Genomic DNA, 18,091 nt, shown 5'->3' with positions numbered 1-18,091 from the left:
CGCAGGAGGCTGTGGGGATGCTGTTGGGACAAAGCCAGGCGGCCAGGGGCGGGCCTCGATGACCTTGACCCCGCGCGTGCCCCCAGACCAGGACGGCCTTTGATGTGGAAGCTTCCGAGCCCCCTGCCCATAGCGACAACCATGCCCATGTTGTTTTCTTCCTACCCAGCCTCTTACTTAAGCTACAGCCTCATCCATACCTATTTTGATTATTTCTTTCTTTTCTTTTTCTTCTTAATTGATTTGAGAGAGAAGGAAGGGGGAGAGAGCCATCCATTCGTGGTTCCGCTTATTTATGCATTCATAATTGAATCTTGTATGGGCCCTGCAGGGAGATCGAACCCACCACCTTGGTTTATCGGTCAATGCTCCAACTAAGTTACCAGGTCAGGGCTTAATTTTGGTAATTTCTATTATGAGATGTGAGATTTGTTGGATGAGATGAACTTGAGCTGATGCTGTAATGAATTGAGACTTGGGGTGATCTTGGGATGGGTGAATATTTTGCATGTGAGACAAATGTAAATCTGAGAACCAGAGAGTGGACTGTGGTGGACTGAATAATACCCCCACCCACACCCCGGCCATCCATATCCTGATCTCCAAACATGTCTCCTCACATGGCAACCAGGACTTTGCAGATGCGATTAAGTTAAGATTCTGGAGATGGGGACAGTGTCCTAATAATCAGGGATAGCCCAAGGTCATCACAGGGTCCCTATGTTAGACATGAAATTAAGCAAGACTCCTGGAGACAAAATACCTCGGCAAGCCAACCTTAATAACTTCTGCAGAGGGGCGTGCTGCCACTATTGAAAGCCAGCCAGCAGGCGCGTGGGCAGAGGACAAGCTCTGTTTTTACCCCTAACGCAGGCCCTAGGATGCTGGGTCTTGCTCTGTTGGCTGGAGTGTTGACCATGCAATCTTTTTTTTTTTTTTTTTCATTTTTTCTGAAGCTGGAAACAGGGAGAGACAGACAGACTCCCGCATGCGCCCGACCGAGATCCACCCAGCATGCCCACCATGGGGCGACACTCTGCCCACCAGGGGGTGATGCTCTGCTCATCCTGGGCATCGCTATGCTGCGACCAGAGCCACTCTAGCGCCTGGGGCAGAGGCCACAGAGCCATCCATCCCCAGCGCCCTGGCCATCTTTGCTCCAATGGAGCTTTGGCTGTGGGAGGGGAAGAGAGAGACAGAGAGGAAGGAGAGGGGGAGGGGTGGAGAAGCAAATGGACGCTTCTCCTGTGTGCCCTGGCCGGGAATTGAACCCAGGTCCTCCGCACGCTAGGCTCTACTGCTGAGCCAAAGGGCCAGGGCATCTTATTTTTTCTTGATTGGCTAGTTTAAATGGCCGTGTCAAGGTGGAAGGGAGAAGTGTGGATATCATGAACTAGGTAAGAAGGTTGAGGAATGGTCGGATGACTGCACATAGCGGCTGGGGGACTGGTAAACAAGTTAGCTATTTGCCATTCTACTCCCCGGTTGGAAGAATCAGAATAAGGGGGTTGGGAATTAGTTGAAGAAAAGAACATGAGCTGAACATTTCCTTCACCTATAAGAGGGAGGACGGAGGGTCAGAGTCAGAGAAGGCAATGTGACCAGGAAGCCAAGGCAGATATGACAACAAACACAGGTTGCAGTGTGTGCTTTGCAGGTGGAGGAAGGGGCCACAAGCCAAAGAGTGCAGAAGCCGGAAAAGGCAGAGAACAGATTCTCTCCCGGAGCCTCCAGGAGGAACAAGCCCTAACAACACCTTGGTTTTGGCTCCATAGACTCATTTCAAACCTCAGACTTCCAGGTCTGTAAGTTAATAAATGTCTGTTGTTTTTACCCACTGAGTTCATGGGTATTGGTTACAGCAGCAACAGGGAACTAAGACAGGTGTTGTTACCTTTCTCCTCCTTCATTTCCTCCCTTGGGTCCCAGGACCCTACCACCCCACCCCCTGGTCCTCCTCCTTCACTCTCCCCTGCTGATTCTTAACTAGCCAGGTTCACTCCTTCACTCATTTCCTCTCTGTCTGCACCCACTCCCTGGGTGGTTGTCTCCATTTTCATAGCTTTATGTGCCACCAAAGGCTGACGACTCCCTAATTCACATCTCCTGCCAGGACCCCTCCCACAAACTCTGACTCCTAGGTTTTACCCACATCTCCACGTGCCCTTCCAACAAGCACCTCAAACAGCATTCCTAAACCTCTTGATCTTCCTGCCCAGCCTCACTCCATCTACACACTCCCCATCTCAGTGAGTGGCTGCTTGCCAATCACTCAGGCAAAGAAACACTCAGAGCCACCCTTGACGCTCTCTGTTCCTTACCCGCCACACCCAAGGGGCCAGGAGCTGTGCTGGGCTCTGCCCTCCACATCTGTGCGATGGCTGCTCTGTTCTCACTCCTGTCACCTCCCCAGGTCCAAGCCGCTCAGTCTTGCAGTTACTTCCTCCCTGATCTTTGCTTCTGTCCTTGAGCCCTGCACCAGCCACGACTGCTGTGTGCCAGCGCACCCCAAAACTAACACTGAGTGGCTTGGAACCGCACCGACCTGGTTGCCCGTGGTTCCACGTGGCAGGATTTGGACGGCTACACTTAGACGTGATTGGCAGAGAGGAAACTGGGACGTGTGATAGGAACTGGAACCCAAGTCCCCCCTTCAGCAGGTCTCCTGGGACAGCCTGTTGGCACCTCATGAACGTGGGATCATATGCACCGACCCCCCAGATGCATGGGGCACCCCCAGATTCCCACGCCATCCCTGTGGGACCCTCTGGCCTTGCCTCGAGGACTGAGTCCGCTCTGGCAGAGAGAGAGGGTTCAGAAAGAGCACTGGAAGGCCAGTGGCCGCCGCCACGGCCACGCAGGTTCTCATTGGATTCGGGTAGACAATAAAGGGAATGTGGAGCCAGAAAATGGTGGGCCATTCTGTTTTAAAGTCTCATAACAGCGGACGAGCAAACAGGCAGGGAAGACTGCTTCCCTCTCCTCAGGGCTCCCAAGCTCTGACCTGGCCTCCAGTTCCACAACCTGGACTTCGCTGGACACACCCTCCGAACTCACAGGCCCCCCACCAGCCTCAGCAGGGCTCCCAAGCCCCTCAGCATCCCCCCTCCACTCTACTCTCCCCAGCAAAACAGCTGGAGGAAAAGACCCTTCTCCAGCAAACAACAACCAACAATGGTGCCTCCCCACGGTGGCAGGCGATCCCCAATTTACAAGCTGCCACCCTGACAGCAATCACCAGCAGCCTTCCTCCACAGGCTACACACAGAGACGACACACACAGGCCGCCCCGATACAAGCAAGCAAACCTAGAAGACACTTGTTTACCCAACAAGCACCCACCGGTGTCCTCCGGGACTGGGCATGGTTGCCACTTGTCCGCAGCCCTTGGCCTGAAGACAGCGCTGGACCCAGCCAAGCCCCTCCCCACGATCTGGAGGCCTAGGGCGGAGGCACCTGACCAGCCAGCCCCCCAGGGGGGGGGGAGAGCGCCTCAGGGGGACAGGTTTCTTCCATGAAAGAAAGGGCTCCGGCGGAGGGAGCTTGGGAAGCCCACACTCAGCTGGCAGTTCACGTGCAGGACTGTGTGGCAGCCCCCGGAGGTCACAGGGCTCTGTTGACCAGGACCTCCTGAGGGATTGGAGGGGCTTCTCCACAGAGCCTGCCTCCCCCAGGGCCTGGGCCTGCCGCCGGCAAGCCAGCAAGAGTGGGGAGGCCAGGTTCTGTCAACTGCCCAGAGGGGTTGAGCAGGAGTGGGGGTCGGGTGGGGGGTGACGATGGAGCAGAGGGAAGGAGGGGGCACAGGCGAGTCTCAAGGAAGCCTCATCTAAATAGCATCTACGTCAGACGTGGGCGAGACCCCTTCCTCCGGCTGGGTCCCGCCAGCTCAGAACCTGTTGTCCATGAAAGAAACAACATCGAAATCTGGAGAGAATTTTTATGACTTTATCTGAGCCAAACTGATAGCAACTGCCAAAAGGCGAAAGTCTCAGTGCTTGAGAAAGTGCTCCAAACCAGCGGGTCTGCGGCTTACTTTCCACCTTAGAATCAGGTTTAGAGGGGCTGGAAGGCTGGGCTGGACGAGGATGGGCGGCTCCCAGCCCACTGGCCGGGGCAGTTCTGGGACGGGGCCTGTCCACACTGCCGTCACCTGCCTGGAGCCCAGCGGGCGGCTGCCAGGTGGGTCAGCCAGTGCCCACAAGGGGCTCGTCAGCCCCTTCTCTCTCAGGAGCATGGGCATCTCATCAGTTTTAAAGCTTGGGGGTGACCTGAGCGCTGCAGGCAGATTACAGGTGCCTGGACAGGAAGCGGTCAGAGAGGCCACCCTGGGTGCACTTAGATCGCCACCATGCCCTCTGGGGAGGGGCGTCCCAGTGAGGGGCGGGGCAGGCTCTTGGGCCCCTTCACTTGACCAGCAGCCTAGAAAGGGCCAGACAAGCTCTCGGCTCTCCTGGTGGCAGAGTATGAAGTGAGGCTCTTCCCCCACCCGTGGGAGGGCAGGCTGAGCCCTCTCCACCCCCGGGCACCGCTGCAAATCCCAGGTGACCAACATGGACTGCCAGCCCTTGAGGAAATGCACCCTCTCAGAGACCCAGTGCTGGATCAAGTGCATCCGTGAGTGGCCCTGCTGTCCCCCCAGTCCTCCCCATGACCCTGACCAGAGCTTCCTTGGGCTGGGTGTGGTCCTGCCCTGCCCTTGTGACACCCCCTTAGACTCCCTGCACCTTCCCTGCATTGGTAGGGACCCAGGCACTGGGTCTAGGACTCTGCCACTGAACGTAACTGTGCTTCCTCTGTCCACCTGTTCATCTATCCACACACAGCTTCCCATCCATTCATCCTCCCAACATCCTTCGTCTGTTCATCCATTCGTTCTTCCCTCACCCATCACTCACCCATCCATCTCTCATGGATTTTCCCATCCATCCCCCGTATATCCACCAATAATACATCCATCACCCATCCATCACTCACCATCCATCCCACTCCATCCATCACCCATCTGTCCAATCCCACATTCACTCATTCATTAAACATTTCTCGTGCCCAGCAGGTCTGGCTGCCAGGGGCATGTGGACATTGACGAAGGCGGACCTCTGCCCTCACACTGCTTATAGTCTTGAGGCTCACCCGGGTGATCTAGAGTTTTAGTTAGAGTGGGACAGCGGGGGTGGGGGGGATGGGAGCTGGGGCAAGGCCTGGTGGGTGCCCACGGTCCCTGCCCCCAGGGGCTGCTGGTTTCCTGACCATCATCAAGTGCTGTGAGGAGGCGCACAGCTACTACATGGGCAAGAGGGACACTGTGTGCTGCCCCACCGATCTGCGCAATACCTGCAGGGCTCACACACTGCCGCTGGCTGTCGTCAACCTGGCACTGCCCGATGCTGCTCCTCAGCCCGGTGCCCTGGGGCTCTCTGCTGCTCCTCAGCCCGGTGCCCTGGGGCTCTCTGCTGCTCCTCAGCCCGGTGCCCTGGGGCTCTCTGCTGCTCCTCAGCCCGGTGCCCTGGGGCTCTCTGCTGCTCCTCAGCCCGGTGCCCTGGGGCTCTCTGCTGCTCCTCAGCCCGGTGCCCTGGGGCTCTCTGCTGCTCCTCAGCCCAGTGCCCTGGGACCAGGCTGGCTGTAGGCTCCAGGAGGCTCTTCCACTGGGCACTCCTCATACACACCCAGCCCAGCTGAGGCCCCTCCTGAACCCTGACTGAGGCTGGACCTCACTCCTCTATTCTTTCCAGCCCTCCTAGGCTCCTGCCAGGACTCCTGCCCGCTCCCACAGCTTGGCAGGACAGGCTCTAGTGATGTGGATCAGCCTGCAGACGGCCTGTCCGGCCCCTGGGCCTCGGGCTGCCGCTGTTTTCACTGCCTGATAGTCTGGCCCAGCCCTTCACCCTCACTCAATCACTTTTCCCTCTAGCAGGCCATCCCTGCCTACCTGCTCCACAAGCTGAGCCAGGTCTGGCCCGTGGTATCCCCTGCACCCAGCAAGAAGCAGGCACTCAGGAGGGTACCTGCCAAGGTGCAGATGAAATGTACCAAATAGAATTGGCACCAGGGGGTGAGGGCCAATAGGAGTTGGGGCCCGAGATGGGAGGGAGCTCCCCATCACTGTGTGCAGCAACCCCAGCCCACGGTGTGCCCTTAATAAAGGCCCATTGACTTAGTTGCAGACGGCCTCGGCCCTTGCACGCACTCAGGTTGAGGGAAGGGTTGGGGTCCAGGGCTGTGTCAGGTCAATACCTGGGCCCACATCGGTGGCTGTGTCCATGCCATGTTACTTGGGTGGAACTCCAGCCTGGGCAGGAGCAAATAACTGACACCAGGAAGAGAAGACACGGCTGGAAATGGCAGGGCAGAGTGCCTGGGGACACCCAGCTCTCACTGTGTGGCCTTGAGCAAGGTGTCCAACCTCTCTGAGCCTCGGGCCCTCATCTGTGAGCGCTCTCTCCTGTGAGAATTGGCCCGGAGACTTCACGGGGTAAAGGCGTTTTGGGGTGGGAAGGACTGCTGCCCTGAGAGGGTCCTCCACGTCCCTGCCCTGCCCTCTCCCTTCAGCTTGGGGACAGACCCTCTGTTTCTTACATTTTTTATTTTGTTGGTTTTAAATGCTCCACACTCACCTTAGCAAATTCAAAGCATAGAAAAGGATCCCCAGTGATCCGCCAGCCTCCTCTGCTTGACCACAGGTCCCTCCCCCTTTCCAGGGTGTACCTCTGGGGGCCCCTCCTGGTACACCTGTGCTCCTGCAGTCTGGGGCTGGGGGTGGTTGGAACTCCAGGAGGACACGCCCCAGGTTTTCCCACTCGGGAAGCCCCGCTAAAAACATGGCCCGCCTCCCCGCCCACCCAGGGTGCCAGGGCTAAGGGAGGCCAGCTTGCGTGAGGCGGCAGCGTGAGCAGTGGGCCAGGGTGGGAGTGGTGCCCCACTTCTAGCCCAGCGTGTACTGAGTGGTCAGTGAGGCAGGAGAACTCCATGTGTGTCCTCAGGCGGAATTCTACCGTGCTCTTGGCAACAGCAGGAGGGCAGAGTTCCTCAATGCTGACAGTCCCCCCTCAGCCCCTCGCCTCCAGGGACAGCCCAGCCTACACAGCTCCTGGAGGGGGCTCTGGGCTCTCCCATGCTTGCCCAGGGCACATTCAGCACACCCACCCCGGTCCAGGGCCTGGGGCTGGGCCTTTGTTTTCTGGGAGAGCAGGCAGAACTGGGGGACCCCAGGCAGAGCTTCGGGTCCATCAGCCGGGGTCTGGCACAGGGCCTGGGGCCCAAGGCTAGATAGAGCTTGGCTCCTGGAGCTCTGATACTCCAAATCGGGGCTCCCAGGTGATGGAAATGTTTAGCTCACGTTCTTCTCTTCAACTAATTCCCAACCCCCTTCATTCGGATTCCTCCCACCTCCGAGTAGGATGGGAAATAGCTAACTTGCTTACCAGTCCCCCAGCCTCCTATGTGCAGTCATCCGACCATTCCTCAATCCCCTTACCTAGTTCATGATATCCCCATCTCTCCCTTCCACCTTGGCGCGGCCATTTAAACTAGCCAATCGAGAACAAATAAGATTGCACGGTCAACACTCCAGCCAATGGAGCAAGACCCAGCATCCTAGGGCCTGCGTTAGGGATAAACACAATCAATTCTCTGCCCGCGCCTGCTGGCTGGCTTTCAATAGCGGCAGCACGACCCTCTGCAGAAGTTACTCAAGTTGCCTTGCCCAGGTATTTTGTCTCCACGAGTCTTGCTTGGTTTCATCTCTAACACTGGTCGGAGGCATGTGCAGCCGCTCAGCCCCAGTGGGGGACGACGCAGTGGGGCTGCCCCCGGAAGCTGCTCCTTTGAGAGGGAGCAGAGAACCCTGCAACCCGAGCCCAAGCCCGGCGCGAACTGGACGGAAGCCCAGCGGTGCTGGATACTGCTAGACCGCACAGCCAGCACCCCAGGAGCTCCCGGGCCGCCCCCCCCCCCGCCCCCCTCCCGGACTCCAGTGCAGACCTGAGGCGGAGCCCTCCGCGCTCACTGGCAAACACTGGGATCTGGGAGTCCTGAGGGTCCCTGACCTCCGCTGGGCTTTCCCTCCCCAGCCTTGCAGAGAAGAGGGACAGGCGCCCGAGTATGTGCTGCAGTTCCTTGGGCTGAGTCTCAAATGCAAGACACCTTTGAATCCACTGCTGAGTCATTTACATTCACTGCCTCCCCTCCTCCACCTAAGACGTTATTTGCTCCCGTTTCTAACCGGGCAAAAGGTGGGGACTGCTTGGAAATAAGCTTGGGATGATCAGGATTTTTAGGGGTAGGGGTGGATGTGGGTGGGTAGGAGTAATGAGGTTACAGGCTGGGACTGAAAAGGTGTATTGGGGCCAGGCAGTGATACACCCTAAATCCGCCGCATACGCTTTAAGGGTGTCTCCCTGCGGAAATGGGGAGCCCCTGAACGTTCTGGAGCATAGGAGGTCGGCTTCCAGTAGAGTCTCCAACTAGCACCCTTGGGGACCGGCTGTGTCCATTTCTCTTGAAAAATCCCGCAGCCTGGCCGAATAAGGACTGGGCCCTTTGACTCTGCTGGATCAGGGGCCGAATCTCTGGGGCCAGTCCGAGTCTTCAAGGGCCAGGATAGACACCAGGGGCTTGGGCTCCATCCAGGCACAGAAGTCCCCGCCGGAGACCCCGGGCGCTCCCGCGCCTGCAACGCGGCGCGCAACCGCCAGATGCCGCTGTGGAGCCCCGCGCGCGCGTCCGGTGCCCCGCCCACCCAGGGAAAGCGACAGCGGCGCCCGCGGCGGGGCGGAACGAACCACTGAGGGCACGGGGGTGTCCGCGGCGGGAGACCGGGCTCAGGCCGCCAGCGCTAGCCTTCCCAGGCGCGTTCCTCCCTCAGCCAGCTTCGCGAGGTGGTTCGCTCCGGGCCGTGCTGCGCTCGCCGGTTCCGGGCTAGCGGGGCAGGCAGCGAGCAGTGCAAGGCGCCCCGGCCGGCCGCGGCGTCACGGGCTCCGTCCGCCGCGATGCTGGGGCTGCTCGTGCCTTTGCTGGCCTTGGCGCTCGCCTACTTCGCGCTGCTGGACGGCTGGTACCTGGTGCGCTTGCCGTGCGCGGTGCTGCGCGCGCGCCTGCTGCAGCCGCGCGTCCGCGACCTGCTGGCCGAGCAGCGCTATGCGGGCCGCGTGCTGCCCTCGGACCTGGACCTGCTGCTGCACATGAACAACGCGCGCTACCTGCGCGAGGCCGACGTGGCGCGCGCCGCGCACATGGCCCGCTGCGGCGTGCTCGAGGCGCTGCGTGCGCTCGGGGCGCGCGTCGTGCTGGCCGCCTCGTGCGCGCGCTACCGCCGCTCGCTGCACCTGCTCGAGCCCTTCGAGGTGCGCACCCGCCTGCTGGGCTGGGACGATCGCGCCTTCTACCTGGAGGCGCGCTTCATCAGCCTGCGCGACGGCTTCGTCTGCGCGCTGCTGCGCTCCCGCCAGCACGTGCTGGGCACCTCACCGGAGCGCGTCGTGCAGCACCTGTGCAAGCGCAGGGTGAGATGCACTCCCCGGGCACGACCCTGCGGGGCCCTGACGACTCCCTGCCCCTCCTTTGGTGAAGACCCACTAACCCGCCCTACCGCGTACCGTTCCTGCCCTTTCCTTTGGGCCCAGGGCTTCATTCACTGATGCTCTTCTTCCGGGTGGCGGAGAGGGAGGTCCCAGGGTCACTGAATCAACTCTTTGTAACTTGACTGTGCTGGCTCCCTTCCTGCCACTTCTTAACCGCGTTCCTCAAGGCTCTGTGCCCATTCGTCACTTTTTTCCAGAACTGGGAAGCCCAGACCAGGCCTCTCCCAGTAGACTAGGTGCAGTGCTGTGTGTCCTGGAGTGTGGACCCTTTCTGGTCCTTGCTTCTGAACATAGTGTGTGTATGTGTGTGTGTGTGGGGGGGTGTTGTCATTGAGAGGAACTTGCTGGAAGTTCTGGGTCACCATCACCTGGTTTGGCGTTGAAGGATTGAGCCCTGGAGAGCCGCAGGCCTTTCTGCTTTTTCCAGTTGGAGAAAAGAAGCAACGGCACTACCTGGGCTCAAGGCCCCTCCCCAGGGCCTGCTCCTGCCAGCACAGCACAGCTGGCTACCGCAGCATGGCAGCTGGGCCCTGGGGACAGCCTGGGTGCCGCTGCAGCAACGGTTGCCAGGGCAAACTCTGCTGCGGAGGGATTCTGACAACCTGCCCAGCCTGTTCCAGCCCCTGAGTGCCCTCTGGCAGGGTTCTCTCTCTCTCTCTCTCTCTCTCTCTCTCTCTCTCTCTCTCTGAAGAGAAGGGACACAGCCTCACCTTAATTGTGAGAGGCCAGCTTTTTCCATATCAAAGGTAGGGAACCAGGCTCAGAGAGGGATGGCTGCTGCTTGAGTCTGCACTGCAGGCCGCAGGCACAGCTCCCTGGTTTTCTGCTTCTGTTGAGCCAGGAGCACAACCAAAGGGCCTAGCTCTCCCCCCCACCCTGCCCCCATAGGGACAGAGGTGCTCTGTGTATTCCTCCATGTGTCAAGAGACCAGGAGGGGACGGCCAGTGCGATTAGTGGCTGGCCATCAAGACTGTGAGTCGATGGGCTGGGATCGGTGGCCAAAGGCAAAGGAGAGGAGTCAAGGCAGCTTTCCTGCACAGGAGGCTGCGACGGGGTCAGGCTGCAGGGTCTCTTGGGCTGATGGGTGAGGTCCACATGAGAAGTAAGAGAGCTGACAACACAGCATGTCAGGGACAGCCTGAGGACATCGAGGACACCCACCAGGGACAGGAGGGCCAAGGGGTGGCCAGGAGTTACCCGTTTTCTATCCTGAGTCCAGGGAAGTTCCAGGTGGAGTCTGGGGTTTAGTGTAGGGCAGGCCGAGTCCAGTGCCCAGGGGCCCTGCGTGTTGAAAGGCTGGTGTGGGGTGACGTGGCCTTGGGAGGACAGCTGGGCTGGGCGGAGAGTGCGCCCAAGAGCTGGACCTGGAGCAGATTCTCCCCATGGACAAGGGCAGCTCTGGGGCTCTGGCTCTGAGCACCTCTACCCCCTGAGATGGGCGGGCACTCAGCTGGGGCTCTCGCCTCATCCCTAGGAGCTCCCAAAGCCCGTCTGCAAGACCTCTGACCTCCCAGGCCTGGCCCAGTGTCACAGTTCGCCACCCTGTCACAAAACGGGTGCCCAGCGGCCAGTGGTGGGAGCACAGCGGTCAAGCCCTGAGTGGACGTAGTTAGGGCAAGCTCAGCTCCTGATGGTGCCCTTGAGAAAGGGGGACTCATGGCAACCCCCTGCCAGTGCTGCCCTGGCCCCCTGCCCTCCGTCCCCTCTCTGTCTGACTCTGATGGCCTCCGGCTCCTCTGGGTCAGCCAGCTGTCTTCAGAGGTTTTGACCTGAGTTCTAGGGACACATGGAAGGCTCAGACATGGCTCTGAGGGGACAGCTGCTGATGGAGAGTGCTGTCTCGAGAGCTAAGACAAGAGAAGTTTAAACACCGAGGGCCCAGGGTGGGGGTCAGGGGGCTACCTGGGAGGGGAGAAGGAGGACACCTGGAGCCGGGGCAGCATCAGCAGAGGCTTGGAGGTGTGCAGGCAGCAGCCTGGGTGGGCCGCCCTCCCTACACCCCTGCCCATCACCATGGGAGCCTCACCCCGCTCTCCCCTGCAGGTGGAGCCCCCTGAGCTGCCGGAAGACCTGCGGCACTGGATTGCCTACAACGAGGCCAGCAGCCAGCTGCTCCGAGCCGAGAGCGGGCTCAGCGATGTTGTCAAGGACCAGTGACCACCACTTCCTGCCCGCCAGCCTCTGCTGGGACAGCTGCCCACCCATCCCTGCTTGTCGGGGGGCAGAGAGTGCGGGATGGGCTGGCCCAGCGGGGCGCTGTTTCTAAGCTGGACCAGCCCAGTCCCCTTCACCCACTGGCCCTCCTCTCCCTCTCTGTTATTCATGCCCCTCTGTGGCCCTTCCCAACACACTGAGAGCATGGGATGGGGTGACATAGGTGCCCTGACCTCTCCGCCCTCAGGGTGGAGATGATGGATGAAGTGGGAGGTCTCAGACCCTTGGCACATGGCTGTGTGTGTGTGGGGGTGGAGCCAGGCTGCCATGGGCCCAGGTCCAGAGACTGCTGCCCTAAGGGCACCTAGAGCTTGCAGTTGTGGCTGGGTGAGGATGGCAGGGGTAAAGCCGGAGCAGTGTGGTTGGCACAGCCGGGGCCTGATTCAGGCACAGTGAGGAGCTGCCAGCATCTGGAGGTGGATCTCTGGCTGCAGGCGAGGGAGGGGCAGGCCTAGAGCAGAGCCCAACAAGTCAGCGGCCAGGCTGGCTGAGGGAGAACTGGCCACCGGGGCTCTCCCGGGGTAGGAAAAGGGACTGCAGCTGGGTTCAGATGGCATGGGGGCTCCTGTGGAGGTGGTAAGCTTCCTGTAGCTGGGGGGTGCCCTGTTTGTGACCTGCTGCTCAGGAGAGAATGGAGCGGGAGTGGGGTTCTGCCTGGGTGCCCTCTGCACCCCACCCTCACCTGTCTGCATCCCTCGGTGCCCGTGGGGGTGTGCAGTGTGACCATGGGTGGGGCCCTGCCCGCTCTGGCCCTCTCGCTGGGCTGTCCTGCTGCCATTTCTTCCCTTCTTATTTTGAGGGACTGCCTCCCTAGATTGGCCCGGACAGGAAGGTCTTCTTGGCTTTGCTCCAGTGGCCTGTCCCGGCAGCTGCTGTCACAGCTCCCTGATGGAGTCACCAGCCTGCTGGGATGCTAGCCAAAGCCACCTGATCCAGCCTAATCCCCCCGCCTGTCAGCTGGGGAAAGGGAGGCCCAGAGAGAGACAGAAACGGGCCGAGAGAGCCCCAGCTCAGGCTCTGCTGGATGGCCTCAGCTCCCTGACCAACTGGAGACGGGTCAGGACCCCGCGAGTGTGACCACCGCCACCCGTGTGTGTGTGTGTGTGTGTGTGTGTGTGTGTGTGCCCGCCTGCTTGTGCCTGTGCACTGCCCTGCTGGCACGTGGGGCGGGCCAGAGCCCAGAACCACCTCCCTGCTGCCCCACCCAGGAAGCCCCCCGCCAGCTGGAGGCGGGAACTCACCGACACCCACCCCTACCTGCCCCCAGGCTGGCTGCCTTGTAGCGCCATGGGAAAGCTGCAATGTTCCTTTATTTAAAGGAAGCCCAAGATTAAAGGGTCTTAAATGTGAGTGCGCTGGGGGAGGTCTTCATTTGGAAGCCCCGACCCCCCCCCCAGAAGCAGTGGACACTCCCTGGGACGTGCTCTGGTATGGGGGGCTGTTTGTGCTTTCTGGGGTCCAGGCCAGTCAGCAGGACTTGTCTCCATTCCACAGAACGTGGGACCAAGGAGGTGCCCCCACCCCCACCCAGGTTTCCAGTTTGTTCCCCAGGATCGAGCCCCGTGATCCCCCACAGGGGCTCAGGAGGTTGGACCCCAGGCTCCTGGTGGGAGTAAGGAGAGTCACAGAGTAGAGGGGTTGTTCTGCAGGCCCCTTGCAGAGGGCAGGGAAGTGGGACCCCCAGGACGTGAAGCAGATGAGTGAGGGGGTATGGACTGCATCCACATTCTGACCACCTGCCCAGGGCCTGGCAAGAATGGGCAGCTAGGTGTGCAGCAGGCCCTTGGCGAGGGGGGGGCTGGGGCTGGAGAGGACTTGGCCCGGCCAAAGTTGGATGGTAGCCAGTGGTTTGCAAGCAGGACATGAGCGGGAGCCTAGGCTCTCCATCTTCCTGGGCAGCCAGAGGGCAGAAGTGACCTGGCCTCCTGGGCTGGGGCAAGTTGTGAGGGACAGAGGATGGTTTGCAAGGAACAGAAGGAGGTGGTGGTTTGCAAAGGGAGAGACCGATTACATCAACGGTTGGGCCACACGTGGCAGGGAGGGTGCCCCAGGTGGGCATAGCAGCCAGGAGGGGCGCGCGGCCTTCCATGACTATGGGGGTGCGTGTTGGGCAGGTGAGCAGGAAGGAAGTCGGGAGGGTTTTGTGCTAGCCCTAGTCCAAGGTGAAGTGCAGGTCCCCTCTGTGCTGGAGCTTGGGTTTCCCTGGGCACTCAGGGAGTGGGGCCCAAGTGAGCCTTTTTGGGTGAGCCTGGAGAAGGCAGGGGATGGGCACTGGGGGGCTTTCCCACCAGCTTCCTTCACTCAGCACCCTCTACAACATGATGCAGGAGGACCGTGGGGCTGGGCCGTGGGCTGCTCCATAGAGCATCCCAGAGTTCAGGCCACTTGGCTCCAGCCTGGCCTGGTGTGTTCCCCTCTACCCAACCGCTCTGTCATTCACGGCCCTGCCCTGACACTCCCTCCTCTGAGAAGCCAGATGGGTGTGGTGCTCACCCTGCACGTGGGGTCCCATTCCCTGCCCCACCCCAGTCATCCCAGTGAAGGCCCAGAGGGCAGAGTCCTGCCTGGTCTGGGGTGTGCCAGGCCCGGTGACCATCCTCACTTCCACAGGGAGACAGTTGGGGACAGTGGTGTGGGTCGGGAGAGACAGCTGCAGATCCTGGGAGGCTGGGCAGAGCCGGGGAAGTGGGGGAGCTGGGGAAGGGGTGGAGGCCGGCGATGGTGGCACCAGAGACAGAGGTGGAGACGCCCCCCGCCCCAGTGGGCAGTCCAAACCCGGAAAGGAGACCCAGGAGGCCTGGCACAGGTGCGGTGAGCTTCTTCAAGAGTACTCGAGGCTGAGGGGGATCTAGAGGCGGAGGCTCAGGAGGGGGGCGAGGGTGAGGGCGAGGGCCAGGCTGCGGGCGCTGCCCAGGGCGGGGGCCCCGCCTGCGTTGCACAGCTCCGTGTTGCAGCACAGCACAGGCCGCGTGAGGCCGATGCCGTCCACGTCCGAGGGCACACACTTGCTGGCGCAGGACTTGGTCACCGTGGAGTGCCCCAAGAAGGGGTACACTGCGGGCACAGGGCACCAGTATCAGGTCGGCCTCCGTGCCCTGTGTGGTTCCCACTGTGGGTCACCACCCCGTCTCAGTCCCCCTGTGACCCAGCTCCCCTCTCCTTCCACCAACACCAGCTGAGCGCCTACCATGTGCCAGGCACACGTGGCTACCAGCACAGGGAGTTCCTCACTGGAGGGGGTGGAAGGGCATGCTGACCGCTGGTGATGGCCGGAGGCAGCCCTGCCCACCCAGCACCCACTGACCTGCCTCCAGTGAGTAGAGTGTAGTCTTGCACATGGTTTCATTGGCATTGCAGGTGGCAATGGTGACACAGCTGGACACCCCTGTGGGCTCCTGACAGGCGTAGCATTGCAGGGCCACCGCTGTGTGGGAAATGGCAAGGAGGGGGTCAGACAGGCCCTGGCCCTCCCAAGCTCTCTGTCCCGGAGGCCCAGGGTCGAGGGAGACAATGCCAGCCAGGGCTCAGCTGCCCACCAGTCAACACTGGAAGTCCCAAGTCAGAGTGTGCCCCCAGGGGACATGGACTCCCAAGGTGGAGACAGCAGGTTTGGAAGTGTTGGGGGAGCACTTGTGTCTGCGGGGCAGGGTGGGCTGGCAAGGAGCCAGGGGGACCAGGCCGGTCAGGGCGCACAGCGGCGGGCGGGGTCCAGCTGCTCCTCATCTGTGCCACGGTGCCCCACCCCCCACGCCACACAGGAGCCCAGGGGGCCCTTTGGGCTCCAGCCTGCCCAAGCAGCTCTCGCACAGTGAGACCACAGGCTTCTCCACTCCCAGTGGGTGTCTCCCTGTCTCTCACACTAACCTCAGTTTCCCTCTCTGGGAAATGGGCAGAACCATCTCAATCGGGCTGGGATTCAGCTCCTTCTGTGACTGGCTGTAGGGTCCCCAAGGGGCTGGATGTCCCCCAGATGTTTCCTCAGACCCTCACCCCCTTCCATATGCCTGCATTTGCGTCCCTCTGTCCACCCCTGCCGCCTCCAGTCCACCGCACCGCCCTGGCCTGCCCAAGCTCCCTCTGAGACGTGCCCTGCACCGTAGCCCCAACTGCGGACCTGAAAGCCCTTCCCAGGGACCCCCAGTGAAGGGCGTTTCCCCAGCTGGCACCAAGGCCTTTGCTGGTGACCCAGCCCACCCAGCCAGTGCCAGCCCTGAGGGGCAGCGCCCTCATGACATGCACCTCCTCATGCTCATGCCCCTCCATGCTGCCCAGCCCCTCTTCCTCTCTTCCCTTTCAGCAGGGAGACCACCAGCACCTCCGCAGCCTCCCTGCTTCCTCCCTGTCCACCCAGCTGTCCCCCTCCCGCCAGCCCTTGCCGCCCACCGAGCTCACTGCAGGAAGCCAGCATCAGCAGGAGCAGCACCAGCTGTGTCCCCCGCATGGTCCAGTCCCCACACCGCCGCTCCGTGCTCGTCCTGCCTGGCCGGGAGAGTGGACAGACACCCAGCACAGCTACCAGACCCGTCAGCCCAGCAGATTAGTGCTCTCTGGTTTCCCGTGGGTGGCACAGGTGTGGAGAGCTGCCCCCACCCCTGCTGGGCCCCTCCCACCTCCACCTGGACGTCCCATTCCACTGTGGGGCCTTCTCCGCCCCCTTCCTCGTTCCTCCACCTCCCCACCCCTCCTGACCACCCCCCTGAGCTTTGGGGCATCCTCATTCCCTCAGGAACTTCCCCTGGAGCCCTTCACCTCCTCCCTCCTTCCACCACCTGGACATGAGCCTGTGCCTGGAACCCCCCACCACCCCTGCCTTGGCTCCTGGGAGAGAGTGGCAGGGGCTGGGGGCTCTCCTGTCTCCATCAGGTCCCCTCCTGCCTTGTGTCCCTACCTCTGCCTCCAGGACAGATTCTTGGTTTAGTGGCCCTAGGTCCAAGTTCCCCCTGGGGGTCTGGGTCCCCCCTCCCAGCTCCTTTGAGGTGGTCACAGGGGTTGGGGGACGGTCTGCTGCCTGGACAACCAGCCACAGAGTGCTCAGAGGTTTCAGGAGACAAAGGAAAAGTGCTCAGTCAACAGAAAGGTCCCACATGGAGGGTGGGGATGGGGAGAGGCCAGGGTTACCTTGGGGACGCTAATCCCAGTGTCGGCCTTGATCTCCCTTGGGGCTGCCTCTCAGGCCGGGCTTACCTGGCCCCACTGCAGGTCAGGAAACTGATGGGAAGGCCTCCGGCCAAGGCTCCGGTAGGAGAGGGTGAGTTTGAGTCTGATGATTCGAGTGTGGCCCCAGCTTCCCCACCTCATGCGTGCATGTCCCCCTCCACTGCCCAGGGTGCCTGCACCTCAGCCTCCCAGGGTGTGCCTGCCTGTGACCCTGCCACCACCCCTCCCCTGGAACTCCACAGATGCCAGAGCAAACCCTGGGGCCTCTTACTGGGCGGTGCCCGGGCTCGCTCGGGACTGCGACTGTGCTGCACCCCTCCTGACCCCAGAGCTGCCCCACTCAGAGCTGTGCTCCAGGTCCTGCTGAGCCCAGAGCTGCTCCACTCAGAGCTGTGCTCCAGGTCCTGCTGACCCCAGAGCTGCTCCACTCAGAGCTGTGCTCCAGGTCCTGCTGAGCCCAGAGCTGCACCACTCCTGCTGAGCCCAGAGCTGCTCCACTCAGAGCTGTGCTCCAGGTCCTGCTGACCCCAGAGCTGCTCCACTCCTGCTGAGCCCAGAGCTGCTCCACTCCTGCTGACCCCAGAGCTGCTCCACTCAGAGCTGTGCTCCAGGTCCTGCTGACCCCAGAGCTGCTCCACTCAGAGCTGTGCTCCAGGTCCTGCTGAGCCCAGAGCTGCTCCACTCCTGCTGACCCCAGAGCTGCTCCACTCAGAGCTGTGCTCCAGGTCCTGCTGACCCCAGAGTGCTCCACTCAGAGCTGCTCCACTCCTGCTGACCCCAGAGCTGCTCCACTCAGAGCTGTGCTCCAGGTCCTGCTGACCCCACAGCTGCTCCACTCAGAGCTGTGCTCCAGGTCCTGCTGACCCCAGAGCTGCTCCACTCAGAGCTGCTCCACTCCTGCTGACCCCAGAGCTGCTCCACTCAGAGCTGTGCTCCAGGTCCTGCTGACCCCAGAGCTGCTCCACTCAGAGCTGTGCTCCAGGTCCTGCTGAGCCCAGAGCTGCTCCACTCCTGCTGACCCCAGAGCTGCTCCACTCAGAGCTGTGCTCCAGGTCCTGCTGAGCCCGGAGCTGCTCCACTCCTGCTGACCCCAGAGCTGCTCCACTCAGAGCTGTGCTCCAGGTCCTGCTGACCCCAGAGCTGC

At 61.3% G+C, this 18,091-nt stretch overlaps 2 protein-coding genes across 3 annotated transcripts; one reads left to right on the top strand and one right to left on the bottom strand.

The window, feature by feature from the left end:
* Positions 1-8,326: 8,326 nt before the first annotated feature.
* Positions 8,327-14,043, top strand: THEM6 (thioesterase superfamily member 6). The gene is made up of 2 exons (XM_066265547.1): positions 8,327-9,497; positions 11,620-14,043. Exons 1-2 carry the CDS (start codon positions 8,985-8,987, stop codon positions 11,731-11,733), a joined length of 627 nt encoding a protein of 208 aa, XP_066121644.1. The 5' UTR covers positions 8,327-8,984; the 3' UTR covers positions 11,734-14,043.
* Positions 14,044-14,592: 549 nt separating this feature from the next.
* On the bottom strand, positions 14,593-16,350 carry LOC136329427 (ly6/PLAUR domain-containing protein 2-like). 2 transcript variants are annotated; one of them, XM_066265549.1, is made up of 3 exons: positions 16,183-16,350; positions 15,095-15,214; positions 14,593-14,844 (listed from the first exon to the last, which is right to left on the bottom strand). In XM_066265549.1, exons 1-3 carry the CDS (start codon positions 16,229-16,231, stop codon positions 14,639-14,641), a joined length of 375 nt encoding a protein of 124 aa, XP_066121646.1. In that variant the 5' UTR covers positions 16,232-16,350; the 3' UTR covers positions 14,593-14,638. The 2 variants fall into 2 exon arrangements, with proteins under 2 accessions (XP_066121646.1, XP_066121645.1); XM_066265548.1 differs by having other exon boundaries at positions 16,174-16,345.
* Between the last annotated feature and the right edge of the window lie 1,741 nt (positions 16,351-18,091).

This window comes from Saccopteryx bilineata, chromosome 3 (assembly GCF_036850765.1).
Source record: "Saccopteryx bilineata isolate mSacBil1 chromosome 3, mSacBil1_pri_phased_curated, whole genome shotgun sequence".
In the NCBI taxonomy this organism is placed as follows: Eukaryota; Metazoa; Chordata; class Mammalia; order Chiroptera; family Emballonuridae; genus Saccopteryx; species Saccopteryx bilineata.
This window is presented reverse-complemented; position numbering and strand designations above follow the sequence as displayed.

Bases quoted from the DNA above. Each gene is read 5' to 3' on its own strand.
- THEM6 (XM_066265547.1), top strand. From the start codon at position 8,985: ATGCTGGGGCTGCTCGTGCCTTTGCTGGCCTTGGCGCTCGCCTACTTC. The intron at 9,498-11,619 runs GTGAGATGCACT...TCTCCCCTGCAG, and splicing joins AGCACCTGTGCAAGCGCAGG to GTGGAGCCCCCTGAGCTGCC.
- LOC136329427 (XM_066265548.1), bottom strand. From the start codon at position 16,231: ATGCGGGGGACACAGCTGGTGCTGCTCCTGCTGATGCTGGCTTCCTGC. The intron at 15,215-16,173 runs GTGGGCGGCAAG...TTTCCCACACAG, and splicing joins GGCTTCCTGCAGTGAGCTCG to CGGTGGCCCTGCAATGCTAC. The intron at 14,845-15,094 runs GTCAGTGGGTGC...CTGTGCCCGCAG, and splicing joins ACTCTACTCACTGGAGGCAG to TGTACCCCTTCTTGGGGCAC.